General features: G+C 40.0%; 1 protein-coding gene across 4 annotated transcripts in view; it reads left to right on the forward strand.

Annotated features, from left to right (window-relative positions):
- Positions 1 to 23,699, forward strand: part of EIF4ENIF1 (eukaryotic translation initiation factor 4E nuclear import factor 1) — a 44,876-nt gene that overhangs the window by 618 nt on the left and 20,559 nt on the right. For 3 of the 4 annotated variants that reach the window (XM_040464025.1, XM_040464027.1, XM_040464029.1), the window contains exons 2-6: positions 677 to 799; positions 13,138 to 13,211; positions 16,893 to 17,020; positions 19,751 to 20,037; positions 20,323 to 20,524. In XM_040464025.1, coding sequence (XP_040319959.1) covers positions 704 to 799; positions 13,138 to 13,211; positions 16,893 to 17,020; positions 19,751 to 20,037; positions 20,323 to 20,524 — 787 coding nt within the window. In that variant the 5' untranslated portion in view covers positions 677 to 703. Of the gene's footprint in view, positions 1 to 6; positions 30 to 676; positions 800 to 13,137; positions 13,212 to 16,892; positions 17,021 to 19,750; positions 20,038 to 20,322; positions 20,525 to 23,699 lie in introns of those variants that run through there. The other variant, XM_040464026.1, reaches the window with a different exon arrangement.

The following is a 23,699-nucleotide window of genomic DNA, read 5'->3' on the forward strand; positions in this document are numbered from 1 at the left end:
CCCCGCTCCCTTCGGCCCGCCTCCCCTCCGTGAGTACAGTCCCCGCCCTTCCTCCGAAGGAGGCCGCTGGGCCGCGGCCTGCGCGAGGGGCCGGTGGTTGGGGTCGCGGCCCGAGAAAGCCGAGTTTCGGAGCTGAAGCCGGATCTCGCCCCTTCCTTGCTACGGGCGCCCCTGACATGGCCACAGGTGCCGCCGGCCGGGTGGGGGGCGCTCGGGCCCCAGCCCCTGGCCTCTGGATAACAAGGGGCAGCTGGCGCCGTCCATTGGCAAGTGACAGGCACTTTACCACAGTCCGACTTCCCGGATCCCCAGCCCCAACTAGTCTCCTACCTGCCCCCACTCGGAAAACTTCCCCACTGCTGTCTGAAAGGTCCTCATGGGTGGCAGTGACTAATTTTGGTTTCTTTTTGTTTTAAAGCTGCTTGAAGGCTGTACCCTGATTTGGGCACCTTCTACTTATGCTTTCCTTACCCCCTTGATGCTTAGAACACTTAACTAGAAGAGCTAAGTACCAGTCGTTCTATTTCCAAGTGGGTTCTGGTTTATGGAATAGTTGTTGAATGAGACTTTGTTTTTAAAAGGTAGTCATTTTAAGAGATAAAAGAGTTTCAGTGTTTTAAACAGTCTTCTGAAAACATAGTGTTCTCTGTAACAGTTTTGCTGATTTATCTTCCAGGTGCAAAGAATTGTAGACCAAGGAGCCATGGATAGGAGAAGTGTGGGAGAAACAGAAAACGGAGATGCCTTTCTTGACCTGAAGAAGCAACCAGCCTCCAAATCCCCCCATCGCTATACAAAAGTAAGCTTTGTTACTAATGAAATAGTGTTTCTTTATAGGTGGGGGAGGTTGGTAACATTGTGTAGATATTCCATTAGTATTATCAAAAGTGGGAGTCTCATTCTGACTCACTATATGGACTAAATATTACTAAATTTAGTAAAGCATTTCTTTGAATTTTTTTCTGGAAGTGTGAATACGCAATTTAAACTAGAATTTGCTTCTGAGTAGTTTTCACGTGAAGGGAATATTGGCTTAGATGGCATATGAATTTTTGGATCAGTGTATGTTGGCTCAAATGTTCTATAACAACCATAACTGGTATAATACTGATTTATATACTGCAGAGTAAGGATTCCAGTTTTGCATGCAAATCACTCAAGGTTCTGTACTTGTTGAAGCTACTGCTCAGTATCTTACTGGCTCCTAAATGTTTCTGAAGAGGTTGACAGGACTCAGCTGTGAATTCATTTTTCGTTCCCTGAAATGTATTGGCCGGAGTACAAAAAATGTGCTTGGGACTGTTGACAGGAAGAGTCATGTTCTAGTTGGTCCCATATCTGTATTTCCTAAGTATGGACCCAATCAAGGGTTCTGATGTGGTTATTATCCCTGACTTTCCAGAATAATGATTAATATTTTGAAGTCAGGCCTTGTTTGTGTACTGGTGCCACTACTTGGTAAAGTATCAAGTGCTGTTAGAGTAATATTCATTTTTAGTATTAAAAAAAATCTGATAGCATTTCATTTTTTCATTCAGATTTGGTCTTCCCAAATGTTTTTCTCAAACCTGAAAGTGCTGAAGCCATGTTTCACAATTTAAATTCATTATCTAAAATGTTGATAGTTGAATTCCAAATGCAGAAAATCTTATTAAATGAAGAGAAACTGATTTGAACTGCTTATTTTATATGCTTACGTGACTTCAACTTTCCTAGCACTTTTTGAATAAAAGTTCTTAATTGGTATTCTACTTGTAGAATCCAGGCAGAGAGGCTTTTGAATCACTTTCATAATGATCGAAGGGTGGCATGTATAGACCATCTTTATGCGTATATCCATATTTAGGCTTAAGTCATTTTTAGGGAAGGTATTATTGATCTCTCTTAGGCTAGAACTTGTGTGTGTCTACAGTAAACATAAAGAAGGTCAATCTTGCCCACTTTTGATAATATAGTCTTAGAATTTTGTCATACTTAGATAAATGTGCCTCAAAGAAATGATTAAGAACATTTTTTAGGTTAATGACAGTGAATCTTAGATATAATGGTCTTCTCTACCAAAATTGATTGGAAATTGGCTTACTGTCCATTCCATTCGAGAAGATTTAGTTCATGGCAGTTTTAGGATCATGTTTAGGCAGTGTTATGGTAGTGGTTTCATGCATATGTGTTTCTCACAGTCTACTTAATCTAGTCCTTGAGGCAAACTAAGCCTTTCTCCTTTGAAGAAAGCTTGAAACAATCCTGTGTTCTGAGAACTATAGTAAGTGGTCTGTTTTTGCACAACTGGAATAATACTTCAGCCATCCTACTCCTTACCTACATACTGAGATCAAACTATTGGAATAAAGCATATAGTAATGTTTCTGCGTGGGCTAGAAAGTTTGGAAGCAATAGAAGGAAACTGTCCTCAGTGATTTTTATAGGGGATGTGTTTGTGAGAACTTGTAAATGTGGAATGTTAACTACAAGACTAAAAAACATATTGGCTAGATGAGAGGGCTTCTTAAACTTTGACCCTTCTTAGTTTAGCATTCATTTGTTTTATGAGATGATGTTAGTAGTCTGTTCAGAATTCTAGAGTTTTTTCCATGAAGGTGGAGAAGTCCAGATATTTGTCCTAGTGCTTTTAAAAGTAACATATCAGAGTCTCCTGTGCTATATTGTCCACCTTGCTTCCTAAATGTTGGTTTGTCTGGGGATTACCTATGAACCCTTATAAAGTGTGAATTCTGTTAGGTTAGGAGTGGGCTTCAAATTTTGGCTTTTTAACCTCCCAGGTGGTGCCCTTACTGCAGGTCCACTGACCATACTTTGAATAGCAAGTCTTTAGTCTTCCTTGGAGAACTTGATATATGGTCTTGATGTTGTCAAGCAAGTCAGATGCATAATTACTCCCTAGGGTTCTGTTGGTGTCCATTGTGTTTCCATGAATGTATTAGGAAGTCAAGTTAAGAATCACATTAGGTACTTTCAGGCCTACCCCTAAGCCTCAGTGATGATTAACTGGAATGGTTATAAGTGGATGTATCATATGCACCTGTTATTCTGGGAATCTTGAGCCCTTAATTTATAAGCTCACTCAGGTCCGTTTCGCTAGGCCAGATTCCCAAGACCAAAAGCTATGTTTTGGTAACACTTAAATGTGCATGTATAAAGTGTTTGAATTATGTTGAAGGGCTTTTGGAGGTTACACAGTGGGATCTCCCCCTCAAAGTCATGGATTAAAAATGTTTTTAGACACTGGTTCTCAAACAGTGGTCTCTGAACTAGTGTTTAGCACCAACTGGTAACCTCTTAGAAATATAAAACCTCAAGCCCCATTTCAGTGGTATTGAATCAGATTCTAGGGATAGGGCCTTGTTGTCCACATATAACAAGTCTTTCAGGGAATTCTGACTCTGATTCAAGTTTGAGAACTGTTGGTTTAGGAAAACAAGATAAGGTGGTCATGCTTATTAATGGAAAGACTTTGAGGCCTATTCAAATTTTTCTTACCTTCATCAGAGGTCCTTGTTGTTTACTAGTTCTTGAGGTGTGGTACCTGCTCTTGGTGACACCATCTTCTGCTTCAAACACAAAGTAGAAATGCTTTGGACTGTTCCACTATTCAGATCCATGTTCTTTTTCTTTGAGTAGACAGACTGATTTTAGGATATACATATTTGGTGCTGCTCCTTCTCTGCTCCTGTGACTTGTCACTGATTCCTTATCAAATTTTATCACCTGCCAGTTGAACAGGGTATAAAAGCAGGGGGCACTGCTAACATTCAGCTTAGTACTGCCCAGTGTTAATCATACCTGTCCAATCTACCAGCTAAAAAAAGTAGGGATTGGATTTTACTGAGTTTAATTTCATGTGTGCTCATTGCCTTGGCACCATTTTGGTGTCTGTAGGGATCTTCAGAGGAGGCACTCCACCCTGATTTGTGGCTGATGGGCACTTAGTCACCGTGATACAGCCATGTTTATATCTTTGCTTTAAAACCATTTAAAAGGGGCATCTGGGTGGCTCAGTTGGTTGAGCGTCCGACTTCAGCTCAGGTCATGATCTTGCGGCTCGTGAGTTCGAACCCTGACAGCTGCGCTGACAGCTCTGAGCCTGGAGCCTGCCTCAGATTCTGTGTTCCTCCCTCTCTCTGCCCCTCCCCAGCTCATGCTCTGTCTCTCTCTCTGAAGAATAAATATTAAAAAAAAAAAATTTAAACCGGTAAAAAAAAAGGCACCAGAAGTGGACTAATTTGAGTAATTCTCCTAGCCTTCTTGGAGAGAATCAGTTATAAGACTTGAAGTCCAGCCTCTGAGAAAAGAGGGGCTATGATTTAAGTCCTAGCTTGTTGAAATCAGTAGTCAGATGATCAGGTTTAACTATACCTGATCTAATTTTTAGATATCTAATTTGATAACTTCATAGATACCTTTCATTTTTTTTTTTTTCCAACGTTTATTTATTTTTTGGACAGAGAGAGAGACAGAGCATGAACGGGGGAGGGGCAGAGAGAGAGGGAGACACAGAATCGGAAGCAGGCTCCAGGTTCTGAGCCATTAGCCCAGAGCCCGACGCGGGGCTCGAACTCACGGACCGCGAGATCGTGACCTGGCTGAAGTCAGACGCTTAACCGACTGCGCCACCCAGGCGCCCCATAGATACCTTTCATAAACCAAGTTGAGAAGTAACCTCTAACAGGTCGCATTTCAGTGACATACTTAGCTACAAACTTAAGCTAATATAAAAGTTAAGGATATTTGTTTATATTGGAGAATTATGGTATGAAAAATCATACAATCTTAATGTTTCAGCTGTTCAGAAAACTAGGTAACTACAAGTTCTTACAGGGGGTCAGCTGGCAACACCATAGATACTGTCTTATGGCTGTTCTTTCTTACCTGTTCCAATTCTAAGTCATCTTGAAAAGTGGGGATTCAGGGCTCTTGCCCCCATAGGTATACTTTCCTCCTTGCTCACGGTGGGAACTTCTAGCTAGATAAGAAACCGGTCATTTTACAATTGGAACTGTTAACATAAAGATTTGTGGGTTGGGCCTTTGATTCAGTGAAGGATGCTATGAAGGGAGGCTGACTTAAGGAAAGCCTACCCAAGGATGTGGCAGTTTGGCTCAGGGTTCCTGGTAGTCCCGCTGGGCAGGGACAAACCCAACACTGAGTGGCAGCTGCTGGGAGGTGTCATGCACCTTCCTTGTCCTCCCCAGAGAAGCAGTGAAGACAAGAGGATCAGGGGCATTGAGCCCCACTGCCTGATTTAGGATCACCACTTACTTACCTTGTGTGGCCTTCAGTCACGTACTTAGCTTCTCTGGTTCTCATCCTTTTCCTCTGTAAAATGCGGGTGGAATAGTATCTACTTCATAGGATTTTTGTGGGGAATAAATGAGAAAATGCATGTCAAGTGTTTAGAAAAGTGGCTGACGCACAGTAAGTGCTAAAAACTCTTTAGGATGTAATAAGGAGGGTATTGAAAGATATCTTCTTTAGATACCAACTTCAGATCAAGATGCTTAATTTTTAAATGTCACAGTAACTATTTCCAGTTTAATATGAAACCAGAAAGCCCTATTGAAGATGTAATGTCACTACCCTAAAAATGGTTTTAAGTTTTCTTCTAGTATTTACCTACTTAACATTTTATATTTTTTATCCATTGTATAAACACATTTAAAAGCCAAGATTAATTTTTTTGTGTTGGCCAGATTAATGGAGAAAACAGACTTTGTTGGTTTTTTTCCCCCATTCGCATTTTCTTAGTTTCAAATCTTTCAGTAGGCGAAAGTCTTTGCATCAGATCAGCCACCATTAGATGCTTGGATGAATCCAGGTCTGAGGTCCTGCTTAACAGCTCTGCAGGATCCTTTGAATTCTGACCTACCTGTAAGAACTGTTATAAATGGTGCCCACAGCAACAAACTTCATAAATGGTGGATGGTGGAATGTATCCCATGTGTTCCCTATGTTGTTACTTCACCGTTGCCCCGGCTATCGTCTGTGGGTACCATTACCTCGTTGTGATCTATTTTTAACAGGTTTCTAATCCTTTCAGAAAAGTCATCTGACTCAACAGAATGAATATCTGGTCAGTCAGCAACCATCTAAGAGCCCGATGACCAGTCCCAGTGCTAGTGGTTGTATTGAGGGTGGGGACTGGGAGAGAAGGTCAAAGGCAGATGACCCAACCTATAAACACTGTTCTGGGGACATTTGCCTTCTTTAGGCAGAGCCTTTTTAGGAAGAGCCAGGCACACACACACTAATAAGGTACTGGGTCACTTCTACAGTGCTTTGACCATTAACAATGAAATAAAACTTTGGGTTTTTTATAAAATATCTCTTAATATTTTAAAAGTTGAGCTTTTTGCTCTTGTGAATTGAATTCAACTCACAAAGGTAAATATTTCCCCTTTCATCTTATGTCAGTGACTCATGTGAAATTCTTCTAGAACATAAGAATGTCATCAGAACCTGCAGCTGCTTCTGCATGAGATTTCTGCAACAAGAAACTGGATGTGGATTTTAACCACTGTTGTTTTGGGCTTATATTCACATTCATTTGCTTTTTACTTTAATATTGATCACTAAAAGTGGGTGCCCAGGGGCGCCTGGGTGGCGCAGTCGGTTAAGCGTCCGACTTCAGCCAGGTCACGATCTCGCGGTCCGGGAGTTCGAGCCCCGCGTCGGACTCTGGGCTGATGGCTCAGAGCCTGGAGCCTGTTTCCGATTCTGTGTCTCCCTCTCTCTGCCCCTCCCCCATTCATGCTCTGTCTCTCTGTCCCAAAAATAAAAATAAAAAACGTTGGGGAAAAAAAAAAAAAAAGTGGGTGCCCATATTAGTACTTCTCAAATTGTTTTGGGAAGCTTGACATTTTCTTTAAGGAAAATGTTAGTTTAGCTGCTAAAACTAAGAAAATGGCTGTTGGGCAGTTAGCAGCTTATTCTTGCCTAGTCAGGTTTTAAAACCTGTGCAAAAAGTAAGGTCTCACATATTAACTGTTCTCTTGTCCAGATGGTAATTGTAGTGAATTTGTTTATAAAAAAAAATTTTTTTTAACGTTTATTTATTTTTGAGACAGAGAGAGAGCATGAACGAGGGCTCAGAGAGAGGGAGACACAGAATTCGAAACAGGCTCCAGGCTCTAGGCTCTGAGCCGTCAGCATGGAGCCTGATGCGGGTCTCAAACTCATGGACCGCGAGATCATGACCTGAGCCGAAGTCGGACGCTTACCTGACTGAGCCACCCAGGCGCCCTGTGAATTTGTTTATAATTAGTCAATTCCTGTGGGTTCGTAGGAGTCTGCAAAAGGGTAATCTCCCATTATCCCCTGAAATATTCTTAGGGAAGGAGCATTCCCAGCTCAGAGAACACTTTCCACGTATTTTGCCTTTAGCCAAAGTTGAAGGTTTTCTTTGAAAATATCCCAAAGAGTTTGCCTTTTCTGGAATATTGCTCTTAAAGGAAGGGCTCTTGATGAAATGGCAAGTTCAAGAACACTTCTCTTGAGAAACTGGAGAGCCATGGGGTCAGGGCCAAGGGTCATCTGCGTATTCTAGATACTAAGCCTGGTATGCAGGAAATGTTCTGTGTACAGCTATGAAAAAAGCAATTTTTGTATTGAATTAGCTCATGTTTTCTCCCCTCCCCACCTTAATGGGGAACCTTCTTAGTCTGGGATACCATCTGATGCCACTTAAGATGTTGGTGGGAGGTATAACAGATCTAACTCTCTAAACCCCACGAGGAGGAGCTCTCATTGTCCCTAAATGTCCAAGTGCACTTTGGGCCACATTTTCAGAAACAACCATTTAAAGTACCACTTCTTAACTTCTTTGGGGCCCATCGGAAATCTTTTGAAGGTGTGAGTACTCACTGCAGAAATTGCACAAATGCAGTTTTGCATATGGTTTCCTTGAGGCCATGAAATTGGTTTAAGAAGCCCTGCTTTCAAGAACAGTAAGTAGAACTTTATCTAGATGTTTAAAGTTATTCCCAGCAGCTTTTACAATCCAAGAACTGTTTTGTTTTCCCAGTTATCAGCCTGTTAAACAAAATGGCTCTTCATCCTCTATAGACAGGTGGGCGATGTTTTAGCCATTGCACTTGGTCAGCAGCACCATTTGTGCTGCTGGCATGGTTAATGCCAGTGTATACAACTGGCTCACTGCTCTATCCTGTGCTCTTATAGGCCTGTCAAGTTGTATAATCAGTCCCTGGAATATTTATTAACACCTAGTATATGTTAAGCATATAAAGTCAACAAAGAAAACTGGAATAACTTGGGAAGGAAAATTAAAACATTTTTACCAACCTAAGCAACTCTCATCTGAGGATAGTTAGCATTTATCAGTCTGTGGTTAGAGCAGTAAGTCTGTAAGAAAGAAATTAAATAAAATATTAACCTCTGGGTAACTGAACACCTTAGTTTAATTTATTTAAAAATATTTTTTATCGAGTGGTGCCTGGGTGACTCAGTTAAGCATCCAACCTTGATTTCCGCTCAGGTTATGATCTCACGGCTCGGGAGTTCAAGCCCTGCATCAGGCTCTGCACTGAGGGTTTGGAACCTGCTTGGGAATCTCTCTCTCCCTCCATCTCTCTCTCTCTCTGCCCCTCCCCACTTCCTCCTCTCTCTCAAAATAAAATATTTTTTTGAGATATAATTAACATAAAATTCACCCCTTTAAAGGTGTACCATTCAGTGGTCTTCAGTAAATTCAGAGTTGTACAACCATCACTATTATCTGATTCCAAAATATTTTCATGACCCCAAACAGAAACTCTGTACCCCCGTTAGTAGTCACTCTCATTATCCCTTTTCCCAGGACCTTGGCAAGCCTTAATCTACTTTCTGACCATGGATTTACCTATTCTAAACATTGCATATAAACAGAATCCTACCACATGTGGCCTTTTTTGTCGGGATTCTTTCAGTTAACGTAATGTTTCCAAGGTTTGTGTTATAGCATGTATCAGTACTTCATTCCTTTTTATTGCCAAATAATATTCCATTGTATGGATTTACCACATTTTGTTTATCCATTCATCAGTTGATGGGCATACGGCTTTCTATTTTTTTTTTTTGCTATTGTAAATAATGCTGCTGTGAGCATTTGTTTACAAGTTTTTGTGTGGACATAATTTTTTCAGTTCCTTTTGGTATATACTTAGGACTGTAATTGCTGGGTCATATAGTAACTGTAACTTTTGGAGAGACTGCCACTGTTTGCCAGAGCAGCTGCACTGGCAGCTGTAGTTTCTCCACATCCTTGTCAATCTTGTTATTTTCCCATTTTCCTTTTTTAATAGCCAACTTAGTACACGTGAAGTGGTATCTCACTATGGTTTGACTTGCATTTCCTTAATGACAAATGATTTTGAACATCTTTCATGTGCTTGTTGGTCATTTATGTATCTTCTTTGGAGAAAAATCTATTGAAATCTTTTATCTGTTTTATTTAAAGAGAGCATGGGCTGGGAAGGGACAGAGAGGGAGACAGAGAATTCCAAGCAGGTTTCATGCCCAGTGTGGAGCCCAACACAGGGCTCAATCCCATGACTGCGAGATCATCACCGAGCTGGAGTCAAAAGCTCAACTGACTGAACCACCCAGGTGCCCCTTTGTTGTTAAATTTTACATGTTCTCTCTGTATTCTGGACCCTAGACCCTTATCAGATCCATGATTTGTAAATATTTTTTCCTGTTCTGTGCATTGCCTTTTTACTTTCTTGATAGTCATCTGAAGCGCAAAAGTTCCTAAACTTAAAATCCAATTTATATGTTTTTTCCTTTGGTTGCTTACCCTTTTTCAGTGTCCCAGCTAGAGGAACATTGCTTAATCCAAGGTCATGAACTTTTTACACCTGCATTTTCTTCAAAGAGTTTTATAATTATAGCTCTTATATCTATGTCTTTGATATATTTTGAGTTCATTTTTGTGTATGGTATGAGGTAGAAGTAAGTAAACTTTATCTTTTAGAACAGTTTGAGATTTATGGAAAACTGGGAATATAGTAGAGTTTTCCCTGTTAATATGTTAGTATGGTCTATTTGTTATAATTAACAATGCTGATACATGTTATTAACTAGAGTCCATGCTTTACTTACCTGTCCTTTATTTTATCTAATGTCCTTTTTCTGTCCCAGGATCCCATCTGGGATTCCACATTCAATTTGTCATCCTCTCTCCTTAGTCTCCCCATTTCCCTTTTGTAAGACTGTTTGTTACCTTTGTGAAAATATTTTTTTTGATTCCCCACAAATAGAACATTTGGTCCTCTAGCATGTTTTGTGGCTATGTTAAAATGTTAAATCTTTTCCAGTTGACTCCTAAATAAATCAGTAAAATCATGAGTTTCAGCAGACAGCTGTAGTAGTAATAGAAAACGCCTACCACTTGGGCTCCCTGTTACCTTTGGGGATTAAAAGTTTCAAACAAAGCCTTATTGTTTAGAAATTTGAGTATATGAAGCATACATATTTAAGTATAAAATATATTGCCCTTAGTTTAATAGTATACTAGGGTTCAGTTCAATATTTGTATTTGAGGGTGGTGGAGTAAGGGAATATGAAATAATCTTTGGGTTGCTTCTAATAACAGAAAATTGCTTTGCAATATTTTTTCCTGTAGTATATATATAAGTATTTCCTGTATTGTAAGATCTTTCCTGTTTCTGCTGGAAAATGTTTTAAGCCTTCCTGTCCTCAGGATTTCTTTCTTGTAATATTTACTTCATTGTAACTACTGTTGGTCCATCCACCCTTCCTCCACCCACTGCCAAATTTGTGTCACCCTGCGCCACTGACACCGCGCTTGCCCTGTAGATTTCATTGGACTTGAGTCATTACTGATGATTTCTAGGTTGTAGGTCGTTGCTTTGACAATATTTTCAGAATTTGGGGCCTTCTCTAGATACTTTCTTATATTTGGAATTTTGTTTATCTCAGACTTCTTCATTTTTCTAGGTATTTCTTCCCAAATTATTTGTTTATAATTCATAAATCCTAAAACAATGCAAATGCATGATTGATAATCTGGTTTTAAAAATTAAAATGTCATCTGGGCATAGGGCATTTTGCAATCATGGGGAAAATATTTAGATGCTTCAAGTGTCTGAAGAAACTGAGTGAACTCATGGCATGCTTACGTGCAATGATTCCTATAGGCTGAAAGAGTAAGTCTCTTCCTCCATATTTACCCCAAGATATGGGAAGCAGTGATCAGAGCAACAGCAAGCATTCTATTGTGAGGCTTGCAGAGGCCCCGGCACAGTGGTATGTATATACTTTTTTGCAAGGTAGTTGTAGCGTTTTACTGGTAGTGAAAGGTTGGGAATTGCCTTTTTTACTTTATCGTAAAAGTATTGAAATGTAAATAAAAAGGCCGTGGGTTTTTGTGTATATGCAGGTGTATGAGCAGATGTGTGTGCATTAACACATAGGTATATATGTGCATGTGTAATTGCACGTGTTTCCTAGTTCTGAGAGAACCGAGAAGCAAATGGGAATATTTAGTTCCCAGACCTTGGTTTCTGATACCATGCTTCACTTAAAGGACTCAGATTTCTCAGAGAAAATGGCTGACACTAGGGCTGGGATGGTACAAGATAAGACAGAAAGTAAGGAAGGGCTTTTTAGAAAATGATGGGGAATGTACAGAGGACCCAGGAACCGCTTGAAGAGGCTCCTAATTTGAGCCCCTGAACAATTAAGGGCATTAATGAATTATAGACCATTGGAAAAATTAGGTATCTGTGAGCCCATGCCAATAATAGGTAAACACACAGGGAGGGGAAAAGGGAGGATTAGTGTTTGCCCTACCAGTGAAATGCCAAGTGCTGACTGGTCAATATGGAGAGAGGCCTAGAGTTGGGAAATCAAGATCAATTTGGGCAGGATTCATCAATAGATGCTAAATTTAGGGGGAAATTTTGATGAAGACCAGGATATTTGCAGTCTCCCTACAGACCACATACTGCCACTACTAAGTAGCAGATGGACATCACAGGTGTCCAGAGGTGATGCTCTGAGATGGACACAACATCTCTGGGGTTAGTATTCTCTTCTTTGGATACTTAATCTCAATCTAATCATGAGGAAACAGTAGATAAATCCAAAATGAATAATGTTCTCTTAGAAAAAAAAAAAAAGGCTGCACTCTGTAGAAATGTCAGTGTCATCGAAGACAAAAGTTGTAGAGATGTTCCAGTTGTAGAAATGTTCCAAAGAAATAGGACAACCAATATCTGATTCTAGACTGGGTCCTGTGTTGGAGGGTAAAACAATATAAAGGACCTTGTTGGGTCAATTGACAAATTGGAATCTGGAGGGGTAGGTTAGATAAAAGTATCATTTATAATTGTATAAAACTGACAGCCCTTTTTAACTAGGTTCTTCAGAAGTAAGCCCTTAGGCCCTCAGGCATGTGTTGTTTGTAATGGATTTGCCTCTCTCTTAGGCATCTGCAATGATACAGGCCAAGCATAATCCTTGGGAGAATGGTAAAACTAGTCACTCAAATTATTTTTTATAAGGCTTAATTTTCTCATGGAACCAGATAAGAGACTATGAAAGAGTATCCTCATTCTTAGGAAATAAGCACTGAAGTATTGAGGAGTAACCCTTACATGGTTTAAAACAAAAACAAAAAAAGGTGTGGAGAACCCAAATGCTAAAGTAAAATGTTAACAGGCAGATCAGATAAATGGTAAATGGGTGTGTGCTTTGTGCTTTTTTTTCCTCTGCAAATTTATGTTAAAACTATCTACATGTAAGTTGGCCTCTAATACATTTAAGAGTAGAAAAATTAACTGGAAATTTTATTTAAGCCTGAAGCTTCCGTACCTTGATGAACATTCAGTGTGGTCGACTATAACTGTGTAATTGGATGGCAATTTGTGAGAGAATTGTTTTAGAAAAAAGCTAATCACTATTTGCCAATTCTGCTTGAGCATCTTGTAAGAATCTTGAGCTAACTCCAGTCCTTTCTGGAGTAAGTCAAGGCATAAAAAAATAAGAACTGTGTGACATGCTTAAGATAGGCACTCCAGTCATTACTGAGAACAAATATAAGTTGAAAATATGTGGCATGAGAAATATTACTCAAAATCACCATTTGGTTTCTCTTTCCAGGAGGAGCTCTTGGATATAAAAGAACGCCCTCATTCCAAACAGAGGCCATCATGCCTCTCTGAAAAATATGACAGGTATGGGTGAAAGGGGAGTGGAGTGCTACTCCTAGTCAACGTCTTGTTTACCAAACATGGTAATTTAAGAATTGTTTTGGAGTTTTTTGGTAGAATGATGAGTGGGGGAGACTTCAGGGATAATGATTTAGGGCTTCTACACAAATATATCCTAGATAAGTTATGAACTAAATAGTTTCCTGCATTGTCCTCATTGGTTTCATTATTAATTAGCTTTAAACTATTCAAAAATTTGAGGGGATGCCTGGGTGGCTCAGTCAGTTGTCTAACTTTTGATTTCACCTCAGATCATGATCTCACAGTTGTAGGATCGAGCCCTGTATTGGGCTGTGTGCTGATAGCACAGAGCCTGCTTGGGATTCTCGGTCTCCCTGTCTCTTTTCCCCTTACTGCTTCTGTGCGTGCACTCTCTCATACGCGTGCTCTCTAAATAAACATTAAAAAAATTTTTTTGAGCTTTACAGGACTCTAAGGACAACTAACCCAATTCCCTTTCAACGAACTGATAATGAAACTAAAGTTAGAAAATGACTTGGTCAGAGACACATAGTGAGAAAGCAATTTTAAGAGTTAAACACATGAGTCCTCTCCAGGGTCTTCTGTCAGTGGTGGTTTTCACACTGTACTTTGGGGGTCCTTCAAGGGCCTGCCCAGAGAAAGCTGATCAGGAGGACTCTGAGCCATGTAGCATTGCCCCATCCTTTCTGTTCCCAAACGAGAAAACCATTCAGCCACTCAGACGAGCCCTTTTGCATCTTGGGCTGCTTCATAAGCAGAACGCTTTGGTTTGAGAAGACTAGAGCCAAATTACGGTCTGAAAATGTTTACAATCACCCTACATTGCACTTGTTATGGTCATCTTAAGACTGTAAGGTCACTTCTTAAATATCAAGGTAAATGGTTCATATGGCCCACATTTTTAACATATAAAGTATATTATGTTTAGTTTCTTTGTTGAATAGGGCATACTGTTTTTATTTGTATATCTACTCAGAAGGTTGCTAAGTCTGGACTCCTCACCATTTTCTGCTGATGAAGATGATACTTGAATAAAGGCGGTTCCAGTTGGTTAGGATTTTTTGATAAGTCTCAGATAAGCTGTTGTTTGGGTTTTTTCCTTCATTAGAGCTGTCAATCTTTTTTATGCCTCAAGTTGAATTTTCTTAGATCTATTTCTTCTTGGCATAAAATAAAATTGTCCACATACTTTTATTCTAAATTTTTTAAATATTTTTTTTAATATTTATTTTTGAGAGAAAATGAGAGAGCGCAAATGGGAAGGGCAAAGAGAGAGGGAGATACAGAATCTGAAGCTAGACTCTGAGCTGTCAGCACAGGGCTCAAATCCACAAACCGTGAGATCATGACCTGAGCCAAAGTCAGACGCTTAACTGACTGAGCCACCCTGGCGCCCCTACTCACTTTTATTCTAAGTAAAGATGTGCTAGTAATAGTAATGAAAATAAGAGAGAGGAAAGAGCTTGTCATCCTGGTATTTCTCTTCTCAGAATTAAAATTTGTTTGATTCTTAAACTCCAAATAATCCTCACAACATACCAGAAGATAGGTGATATTTCCTTTATTGTGAGGTGTTAGAGATTGAAAGGTTGACTCACTTATTCAAGAGATGTTCAGTTGGAACCTGTTAGGTGGCAAATACTATGTCAGGTACTATCAGAAATTGCCTTAATGGAACATTGGTCCGTGGAAGGATACAGTCAAATACTCAAGAGTTTATCATTACCACCATTATAGACTGTGAAGGACAAGTGCAGAGTACCCTGCTAGTGTATAGCACAGCCTGGTCTAGTCTGGGGTTTGGGAAGTCCTTTCAAAAGAATAGTGAAGGGCATAGCTTATTAACTTGTCCTGGAGGTCCATGGTGGTAATGGCAAAACTAGAATTTGATCCCAAATCGTTGGGCTGTAACATTTCTGCTTTGCATGCTGTACCAACTGCCACCTTATCATTAGGGAGTAACAGAATAGAACCCAAAGCACACACTTTACGTTATTAAGAGCCTTTGGGGAGGGGCACCTGGGTGGCTCAGTTGGTTAAGTGTCCGACTTCGGCTCAGGTCATGATCTCGTGGTCCGTGAGTTCGAGACCCACGTTGGGCTCTGTGCTGACAGCTCAGAGCCTGGAGCCTGCTTCTGTTTCTGTGTCTCCCTCTCTCTCTGCCCCTCCCCCATTCGCGCTCTGTCTCTATGCTTTTCAAAAATGAATAAATGTTAAAAAAAATTTTTTTTTAAACCTTTGGGGAAAAACTAAGACTATGTGTAGAAATTCTGGAAAAGTACACACCAAGCATTCTAGGCACTACTTCTAGAGAGAGGTTTTTCTCCCTCCCTTACACTAATCTGCAGTAACTGGGTTTTTTCTTCCCTTGTGTTAATCTTCAATAAACTAATCCATATTATGGAGCATGTTTTTTGTATAGGACAGGCATAGTTACTGTAATCCATATGCACCCCAAGGTTTGTGATCTGATGTTTCATTTATACACAGATCACTGGTTTTCAAGTGACTATTGGTGTTGCATGAAAAACAGCAAAATATTAGTTAATACAGATCTTCCTCAACTTAACAATGGTATATGTCCTGATAAACCCTCATAAGGGGCGCCTGGGTGGCTCAGTTGGTTAAGCATCCAACTTTGGCTCAGCTCATGATCTCACAGTCCATGAGTTCAAGCCCCGTGTCAGGCTCTGTGCTGACAGCTCAGAGCCTGGAGCCTGCTTCAGATTCTGTGTCTCCCTCTCTCTCTGCCCCTCCCCTGCTCATGCTCTGTCTCTGTCTGTCTCAAAAATAAATAAAAAAACATTAAAAAAGATTTTTTTAAAATAAATAAACCCATCATAAGTTGAAAATATTATTAGTCGAAAATGCATTTAATACACCTCACCTACTAAACATCATAGCTTACTCTAGTCTGCCTTAAAAGTGCTCAGAACACTTACACTAGCCTACAGTTGGGCAGTCATCAAACACAAAGCCTATTTTATAATGCAGTGTTAAATATCTCATATAATTTATTGAATACTGTACTGAGGGGCTCCTGGATGGCTCAGTCAGTTAAATGTCTGACTTCAGCTCAGGTCATCATCTCATAGCTTGTGAGTTCGAGCCCCTCATCAGGCTCTGTGCCGACAGCTCAAAGCCTGGAGCCTGCTTCAGATTCTGTGTCTCCCTCTCTCTGTCCCTCTCCTGCTTGCACTCTGTCTCTCTCAAAAATAAAAACATTTTAAAAAATTAAAAAAAATATATATATATAAATACTGAAAGTAAAAAACAGAATGGTTGGGTACAGAATGGTGTGGTTTACTCTTGTATTCACGTTGGCTGACTAGGAGTTGTGGCTTACTGCTGGTACACAGCATCACAAGACGTTATTGGATCACATGTTGCTAGCCTGGGAAAAGATCAAACTTCAAAATTCAAAGCACAGTTTCTACTGAATGTGTACCATTGAAAAATGGAACCATCCTTAGGTGAACCACAGGGACTGTCTGTAGCTGTTTTTGTTTCCATCTTAAAAGAGCTAACCATTCTAATGGTATCCATGAAGTTTTAAATTGGAAAGGGGTTTCCATGACTTACTGCCTGAAGAAGTTTAGAAATCAGACCACACATGTAATCTATGGGTGTAAGTGCTAACTGTTGGTACCCTTTGACTTATAGTGATGGCGTCTGGGACCCTGAAAAGTGGCATGCCTCTCTCTATCCAGCTTCAGGGAGGAACTCACCAGTGGAAAGTCTGAAGAAAGAGTTGGATTCAGACCGGCCTTCCCTTGTGCGCAGGATAGTAGGTGAGCATGTAGAAGTGGGGCAGCAATTTTGGAGACAGTGTTCTTTGCTGCTAGTTTCATTCTTAGTGGAGAGTTTTATTCAGGGAAAATGTCATGATCAGGAAACTGATTTATCAGTTGGGTTTTTCCTGATTAACAGAGAAAAATCTTGGCCTTCCTATATAGCAGTGACAAGTAGACCGTATTAGACTATGTGCTTTTGGAATTAAAAGTACTGATGTTTTTCATCGATAGGGTAACTGAGTAAGGGTAGTGAGCATAATGCTGTGCTGGAAATCTGGTTCTGCTTAGTCTTATATATGACACCTAGTCCTCAGGTAGTAAACAGTCTGGCAGTTCTTAATAGTAGATTACAATTTTAATACAGGGTTTGGATATGGTTTGAGACTGGACTGAAGTTAGATTTTCCGTACCTTTACCGATTTAAACCAGAAAAGATACTGAAGAGTGAAATGGAGGCTGGCAGTATAGAAACTAGTCAAGGAACTTGTTGCAGAGGGAGCTTCTTTTGTGATAAGTGGAAATACCATCATAAAACAAATTTGGAACTGGCAAAGAAGATAGGGGTGACTCTACCTTGAGATATTTGATCCTTCTGCACAATTGTACAGTATGCTTAGTGCAGTAATGTCCCTCAAACAGAATTTTAGGAGAATCATCAAAGATGTGCATGGAGATTTTATTAAGTGATGAAAACTCCTAGACAACTTAAATGGCTAGTGGTAGAAACGGTTTGTGTAAACTTTGGTACATCCATATATAGGAGTATTAAACTGTAATTTGGAAGCTTGTCCATACTGTGTCTGGTTTTTGGAAAACATGGAGACACTACACGGACATTCTGGAGAAGTACATACCATTTTAGGTATTATTTCTGGTGAGAAGATTAAAGGAGCTTTTCCTCACTTGGACTATAGTTTTCTGGTTTTTCTAGGAAGAATTTTAGTGTGGTGACATGTTTGATTTTCTTACACCTTTATTGAGATATAATTGACCTACAATAGACTGCACATAAAGTGTACAATTTGATGTTTTGACAGTGTATACACCTGTGAAACCATTAATTACCACAATCAAAGGAATAAGCATTTCCATCATGCCCAAAAGTTCTCTAGTATCTCTGTGAGTCCCAACTCCTACTTCCAACCCCTCCAGCCAAGCACTGATTTGCTTTCTATCACTACAGATTAGTTTACATTTCCTAGAATTCATTATAAATAGAATTCTACGGTATACACTCTTTGGGTAGCTTCTTTCACTCAGAATAGTTATTTTAAGATTCAGTCGTGATGTTGGGTGTATAGTTCCTTTTTATTGACTAGTTGTATTCCATTGTATGAATTCACGGTTTATCCATATATCTGTTGGTGAACATTTGAGTTGTTTCCAGTTTTTGACAATTAACCAAAACTATGTACATTTATATACAATTCTCTATATAGGCATACACTTTTTTCTTGGGTAAATACCTAAGAGTAAAATAACTGGGTCCTATAGTTAATGTATGTTTAACATTTTGAGAAACTGCCAAGCTGTTTTCCAACATGGCTATACCACCTTACGTTTCTGGCAGCAGTGTATGAGAGTTCTGTTTGTTCCACATTCTTGTCACCACTTAGAATGATGAGTCTTTGCGACTTTAGCCAATCTAATAGATGTGTAGTGGTATCACGTTATGGTTGAATTTGCATTTCCCTAATGACTAATGATGTTGAGTATCTTTTCATATGTTTATTTACCATCCAGATACCCTCTTTAATGTTTGGTCAAAGCATTTATCCATTTTTAAATCCGATTGTGTTTTAAATTTGAAGAGTTTTTATACGTACTGGATATAGGTCTGTCATTTATCACATGTACACTTCTAAATATTTTCTCCCAGTCTGTGGCTTGTTTTTGCGTTCTCAGAATAGTACCTTGCAAAGAGCAGAAGTTTTAAACTTTGATCAACCCCAGTTTATCTTTTTTTTTTTTTTTAAATGTTTGAGAGAGACAGAGACCAAGCACAAGTGGGAAGGACAGAGAAAGAGAGACACAGAATCCGAAGCAGGCTCCAGGCTCCAAGCTGTTAGCACAGAGCCCAATGTGGGGCTCAAAGTCACGAGCCGTGAGATTTTGACCTGAGCCGAAGTCAGATGCCCAACTGATTGGGCCACCCAGGCGCCCTGCTTTTTCTTCTTTTTAGTGGGTTGTGCTCTTGGTGTTGTGCCTGAGAAAACTCTGCTTAACCCAATGTCACAAAGATTTCCTGTTATATTTTCTTCTGGAAGTTTTCTATCATTAGATAGTTTAGATCTATGATCTATTTTCTGTTTTGTATGTGGTACCAGGTATCAGTTCAAGTTCTTCATATGGGTATACACCTATTAAATACCATTTGTTGAAGAAACACTTTAACCTGTTTTTGAAACACTTCAACTTTTCAGTTATTCTTTCAAATACTGACACCTAATATAGTTTTTTAATTGACAAGATATTTTCTAATACACAAGGTTTTAGGGATTGTGGAGAGTAATCCTGGAAAATCATTATGAAGTACATTTATTGCTCCAAAGAGAAAAAGCAAAAGACTCAGTCTTATTTAAATATGTAATGTACATATTACTCTGTAACTATTTCAGTGGTAATTCTTTTCCAGTACTCTCACCACCACTAGTCATGGACATACCAGTGAGAAAATAAAAATACCCTACTGGTTTGCTTAACTTTCCCTTTCTGCCACCTTTCCAGATCCACGAGAGCGTGTGAAAGAAGATGACTTAGATGTTGTTCTCAGCCCACAGAGACGAAGCTTTGGAGGGGGCTGCCATGTGACAGCCGCTGTTAGTTCCCGGCACTCAGGAAGTCCATTGGAAAAAGACAGTGATGGGCTTCGCCTGCTTGGCGGACGAAGGATTGGCAGTGGAAGAATAATCTCTGCTCGGACCTTTGAGAAGGATCACCGACTCAGTGATAAGGACCTGCGGGACTTGAGAGACCGAGATCGAGAGAGGGACTATAAGGACAAGCGATTTAGGGTTTGTCTTCTAGATCCTCTGGCCCCTCATGTGCTTAGGGACTTGATATGCAGTTTGTTTATACCAGGTTATTTTGAGATGCTGGATGAACAGAGCCCATTCTTAAGCCAGATAGAGAGGAGCAGAAAGAGTGCTGGAGGTGGGGTGGAGTGGGGGTGCTTCAAGTCTGCAGCATAGTATCTTCATTACATTATTGAGCATTACCTAATTCATCAAGACCTTGACTGAGGTAGAAATGCCTTAACTAGAACCTTATTTTTTTATCTTGATTGTGTACTTTTCCAGAGGGAGTTTGGGGATAGTAAGCGTGTCTTTGGTGAGCGAAGAAGAAATGATTCCTACACAGAAGAAGAACCAGAATGGTTCTCAGCTGGACCCACAAGTCAGTCTGAAACCATTGAGCTGACTGGCTTTGATGATAAGATACTGGAAGAAGATCACAAGGGGAGAAAAAGAACAAGGCGACGGACAGCCTCTGTGAAGGAAGGTCAGCAAAAACTTTGAGAGGGGAGCTCACTGTTCTAAAATGAGATGTGCTTGTAATTGGCCTGAATGTGCACTTAGGAACAACTGTACCCATTGCAAGGAAGTAGCAAGTTTCTAACATTGCAGCCTGATTTTGAAGCTAAGTTTGAATTAGGTGTGGATACTATATCCTCAACTTGTTCTGCCTGTGGTGCTAAACAGAAAAGTCTCACATTCCCCTGTAAGAGTACTGTGTACATAAAAGGGTTCCCCAGAGATAAGAAATGTGGTAAAAATAGCAGAGGAGTTTGATTCATTGAGCACTAGACCCAGTGATAAGTGTTTTGTCTGTGTAATCCTACTTCTAACAACCCTATGAGGTAGGTACTTCTTTCCCCATCTTGTGGATGAGCAAATGGAGGCACAGAAGGCTTGAGTGACTTGTCTGTGGACACTAACGAAGTAAGTAGTGAAATTGGGAATTGAGCAACTTCTTTTGTACTTCAGAGCCCACCTTCTTCACCATACTGTTAGACTTCCTACATCAATTGTTTCTGACTTGGCTTCTCCCAGACTCAGTCAACTATGAGATAAGGTCAGGTAGCTCCCATACTAAACTGAAAAGCCAGAGTTAACAGTGTGAGAGGTGCCTGGTGCAGAGTTGGGGGGTCCCATTAGTCATTTTCCAGTAGCCTGGCTTTGAGGTGGCCAGGCCGGCTAGCCTGGATTTGAGTATTGGGGCAGTTGCTTACAAAAAGGATAATCTTTGATGAAACTCTTTATAGGTGGACGTGTTTCTTTGTAAGGTGAAGACAGTGCCTACTCTATAACTTTAAGGGTTACTCTTAGCATTAAAGATTGAATGTGAACATCAGAGCTCAGACTCTTGTGGGCACTTCTTCAGTAAATTCCAGTTCTCTTCAGCCTTCACGTTTGGTTGGAAAATACCTTTTGGCAGCTACTAGGCAACAAAAGTGGAAAGCTATTTTAGAAGTGCCTGGCTGGCTTAGTTGGTAAAGTGTGCCACTCATGATCTCAGAGTTATGAGTTTAGGCCCCACATTGGGTATAGAGATTACTTAAAAAAAAAAAAAAAGAAAGCTGTTTTGATACATAAATGTGTAGTGCCACCTTAAAATTATAAGGCTAAGATATATTTGCGTAGAAAATGAGCTAGTGGAATTTAAGAGAAAGGAAAGGGAGAAATCACTTGTCTTTTTTTTTTTGTAATATCTTTAAAATACAGTAGACATTACCATTATCTTTATGCTGTTACATGTTGTTCCCTAGAGTGATGCATGACATCAGTGGGTAACTTGTAAAGCTTTGCTCTTAAATAACCTTTGAGACATGGCTTTGTGTCATTCTCAGGCTAACGAGCACCAGCCCAGTGTGGTCTTTTCACATAATGATAAAGATAAGGCTTCTGGTGAAAAGAAGCACGTTTTCATAACTCAACTGCAATGTGAATTTCAACCATTCTTGTATCAACAAGTGGATGAACCAAAAGGAGTGAGAGTATCACCTCCTTACTTTATAGATACAGAGAGAGACAGGCCTGGAAGAGGGGACAACCCAAGACCCTGTCACATGGATTTCATGGCAGAGCCCCATGTGGAATCCGGGAGTCCTAGCTCATTCATCCCAGTAGTTAATTGCCAGTGGTCCCTAGGCTGTCCTAACCACTGTATTTAGGATAAACAGGTACCCCGTAATTTCATCTTGGCTACAAAAATGAGGGGAGGGATGATGAGTGCCTTTTAGTCCAGTTTTTATTTGTATTCTAACTTTACCCTGAATTTTTGTTTAATGTTTATTTTGAGAGAGCACGTGCATATGCACACACAAGCAGAGAGGGCAAAGAGAGAGGAGGAGAGAGAACCCCAAGCAGGCTCCATGCTGAGTGTGGAGCCCAGGTCAACAGCTGTGAGTTCATGACCTGAGCTGAAATCAAGAGTCAGACACTTAACTGACTGAGCCACCCAGGCCCCCCTCCCCTGAATTTTTTATGTAGCAGTTCTCTGCAGGCACATACTAGTGCTGGCAGTGTAGCAGTTAATAGGACAAACATGTTCACTGCCTGTATGATTTTAAAATTGATGTGTATTGAGTACTCACTTTAGACAGTTAAGTGATGCATATATGGTAATATTAATGAAACAATTTGAATGTGCATTACACCTGTAACCAGAAAATAAATTATGTAGAAGTCAGAAATAGCTAAATCCCCCCATTGATAGAAAAGAAAATTTCAGTTTTTTCTCTCTAATGAAGGTATGTGGTCCTTCTGAATGTGGTAAAACTTGCCGCTAGTTATCTTTTCTGGGCCTCTGCCTTTTGAGTCTACCATGATAAATGGCCAGTTGTGTTTGTCTACTAGTGCATATCCCTACCCACTCATACCCACTCTCAGTTGACAGACCCTGTCTGCTTTCCAGAAACCTTGACACTGGCATAAAATTGCTGTGTAACATTCTTGTTATCTGCAAAAGCTATTTATCTGTTAAGAGATCTTCTCATCTCAACACAAAATAAAAGGCATAGGAGAAATATTAAAATTTCTTTTATAAATGTATGAACCAAGTACAGACTCTTGTTTCTGGCTTTCATCCTTAAGTTGGGACCCAAAACTACAGCAAAATGTATTATCACTTGTCGATCCTGAGGTGGGCTGGCAGGTTCTGCTTAGTAAAATGGATCAGGCAGAAGCACTGCTCTAATGGAAAAGGACACAAACTGGGCATTGATTAGGCTATTGTTAATTCTTCTAGGGCCCAATTTTTTTGTAAAGTGAGGATACCTCCACCAAATAGTCATTTTAGTTTAAATGTCAGTTTCTAAGGGATAGTATTTGCTTCTCTTTTCAGTAAGTATGTTCTAACCCACTGGAGAGACTGCTGATTGCTTTATCGACGGCTCACAAACCTTGTCTGTTTTACTGGTTGTCAGAAGGCTCATGGTAGTTAGATGGCAGCCACCCCTGTGGAGGAGCAGTGCTGCTGTAATACTCAGCTTGGTGTGGAAGAGTATCGGTGGCCATCTTAGGGTTAAAGCTTCTGCCACTTGGCTAGTATTGAGACCTTGGGTAAGCAAGCCACTTAACCCTTTAGTTATTGAATTCCCTGCTTTGCTGTGCAGTGTTTGAAGCATTACTGGAGTGAAAGCAGCTGATGGCATTTAGTGTCTCTTGGTCTGATT

Source organism: Herpailurus yagouaroundi, unplaced genomic scaffold (genome assembly GCF_014898765.1).
Source record: "Herpailurus yagouaroundi ecotype Mexico unplaced genomic scaffold, PumYag 428, whole genome shotgun sequence".
NCBI classification, from domain to species: domain Eukaryota; kingdom Metazoa; phylum Chordata; class Mammalia; order Carnivora; family Felidae; genus Herpailurus; species Herpailurus yagouaroundi.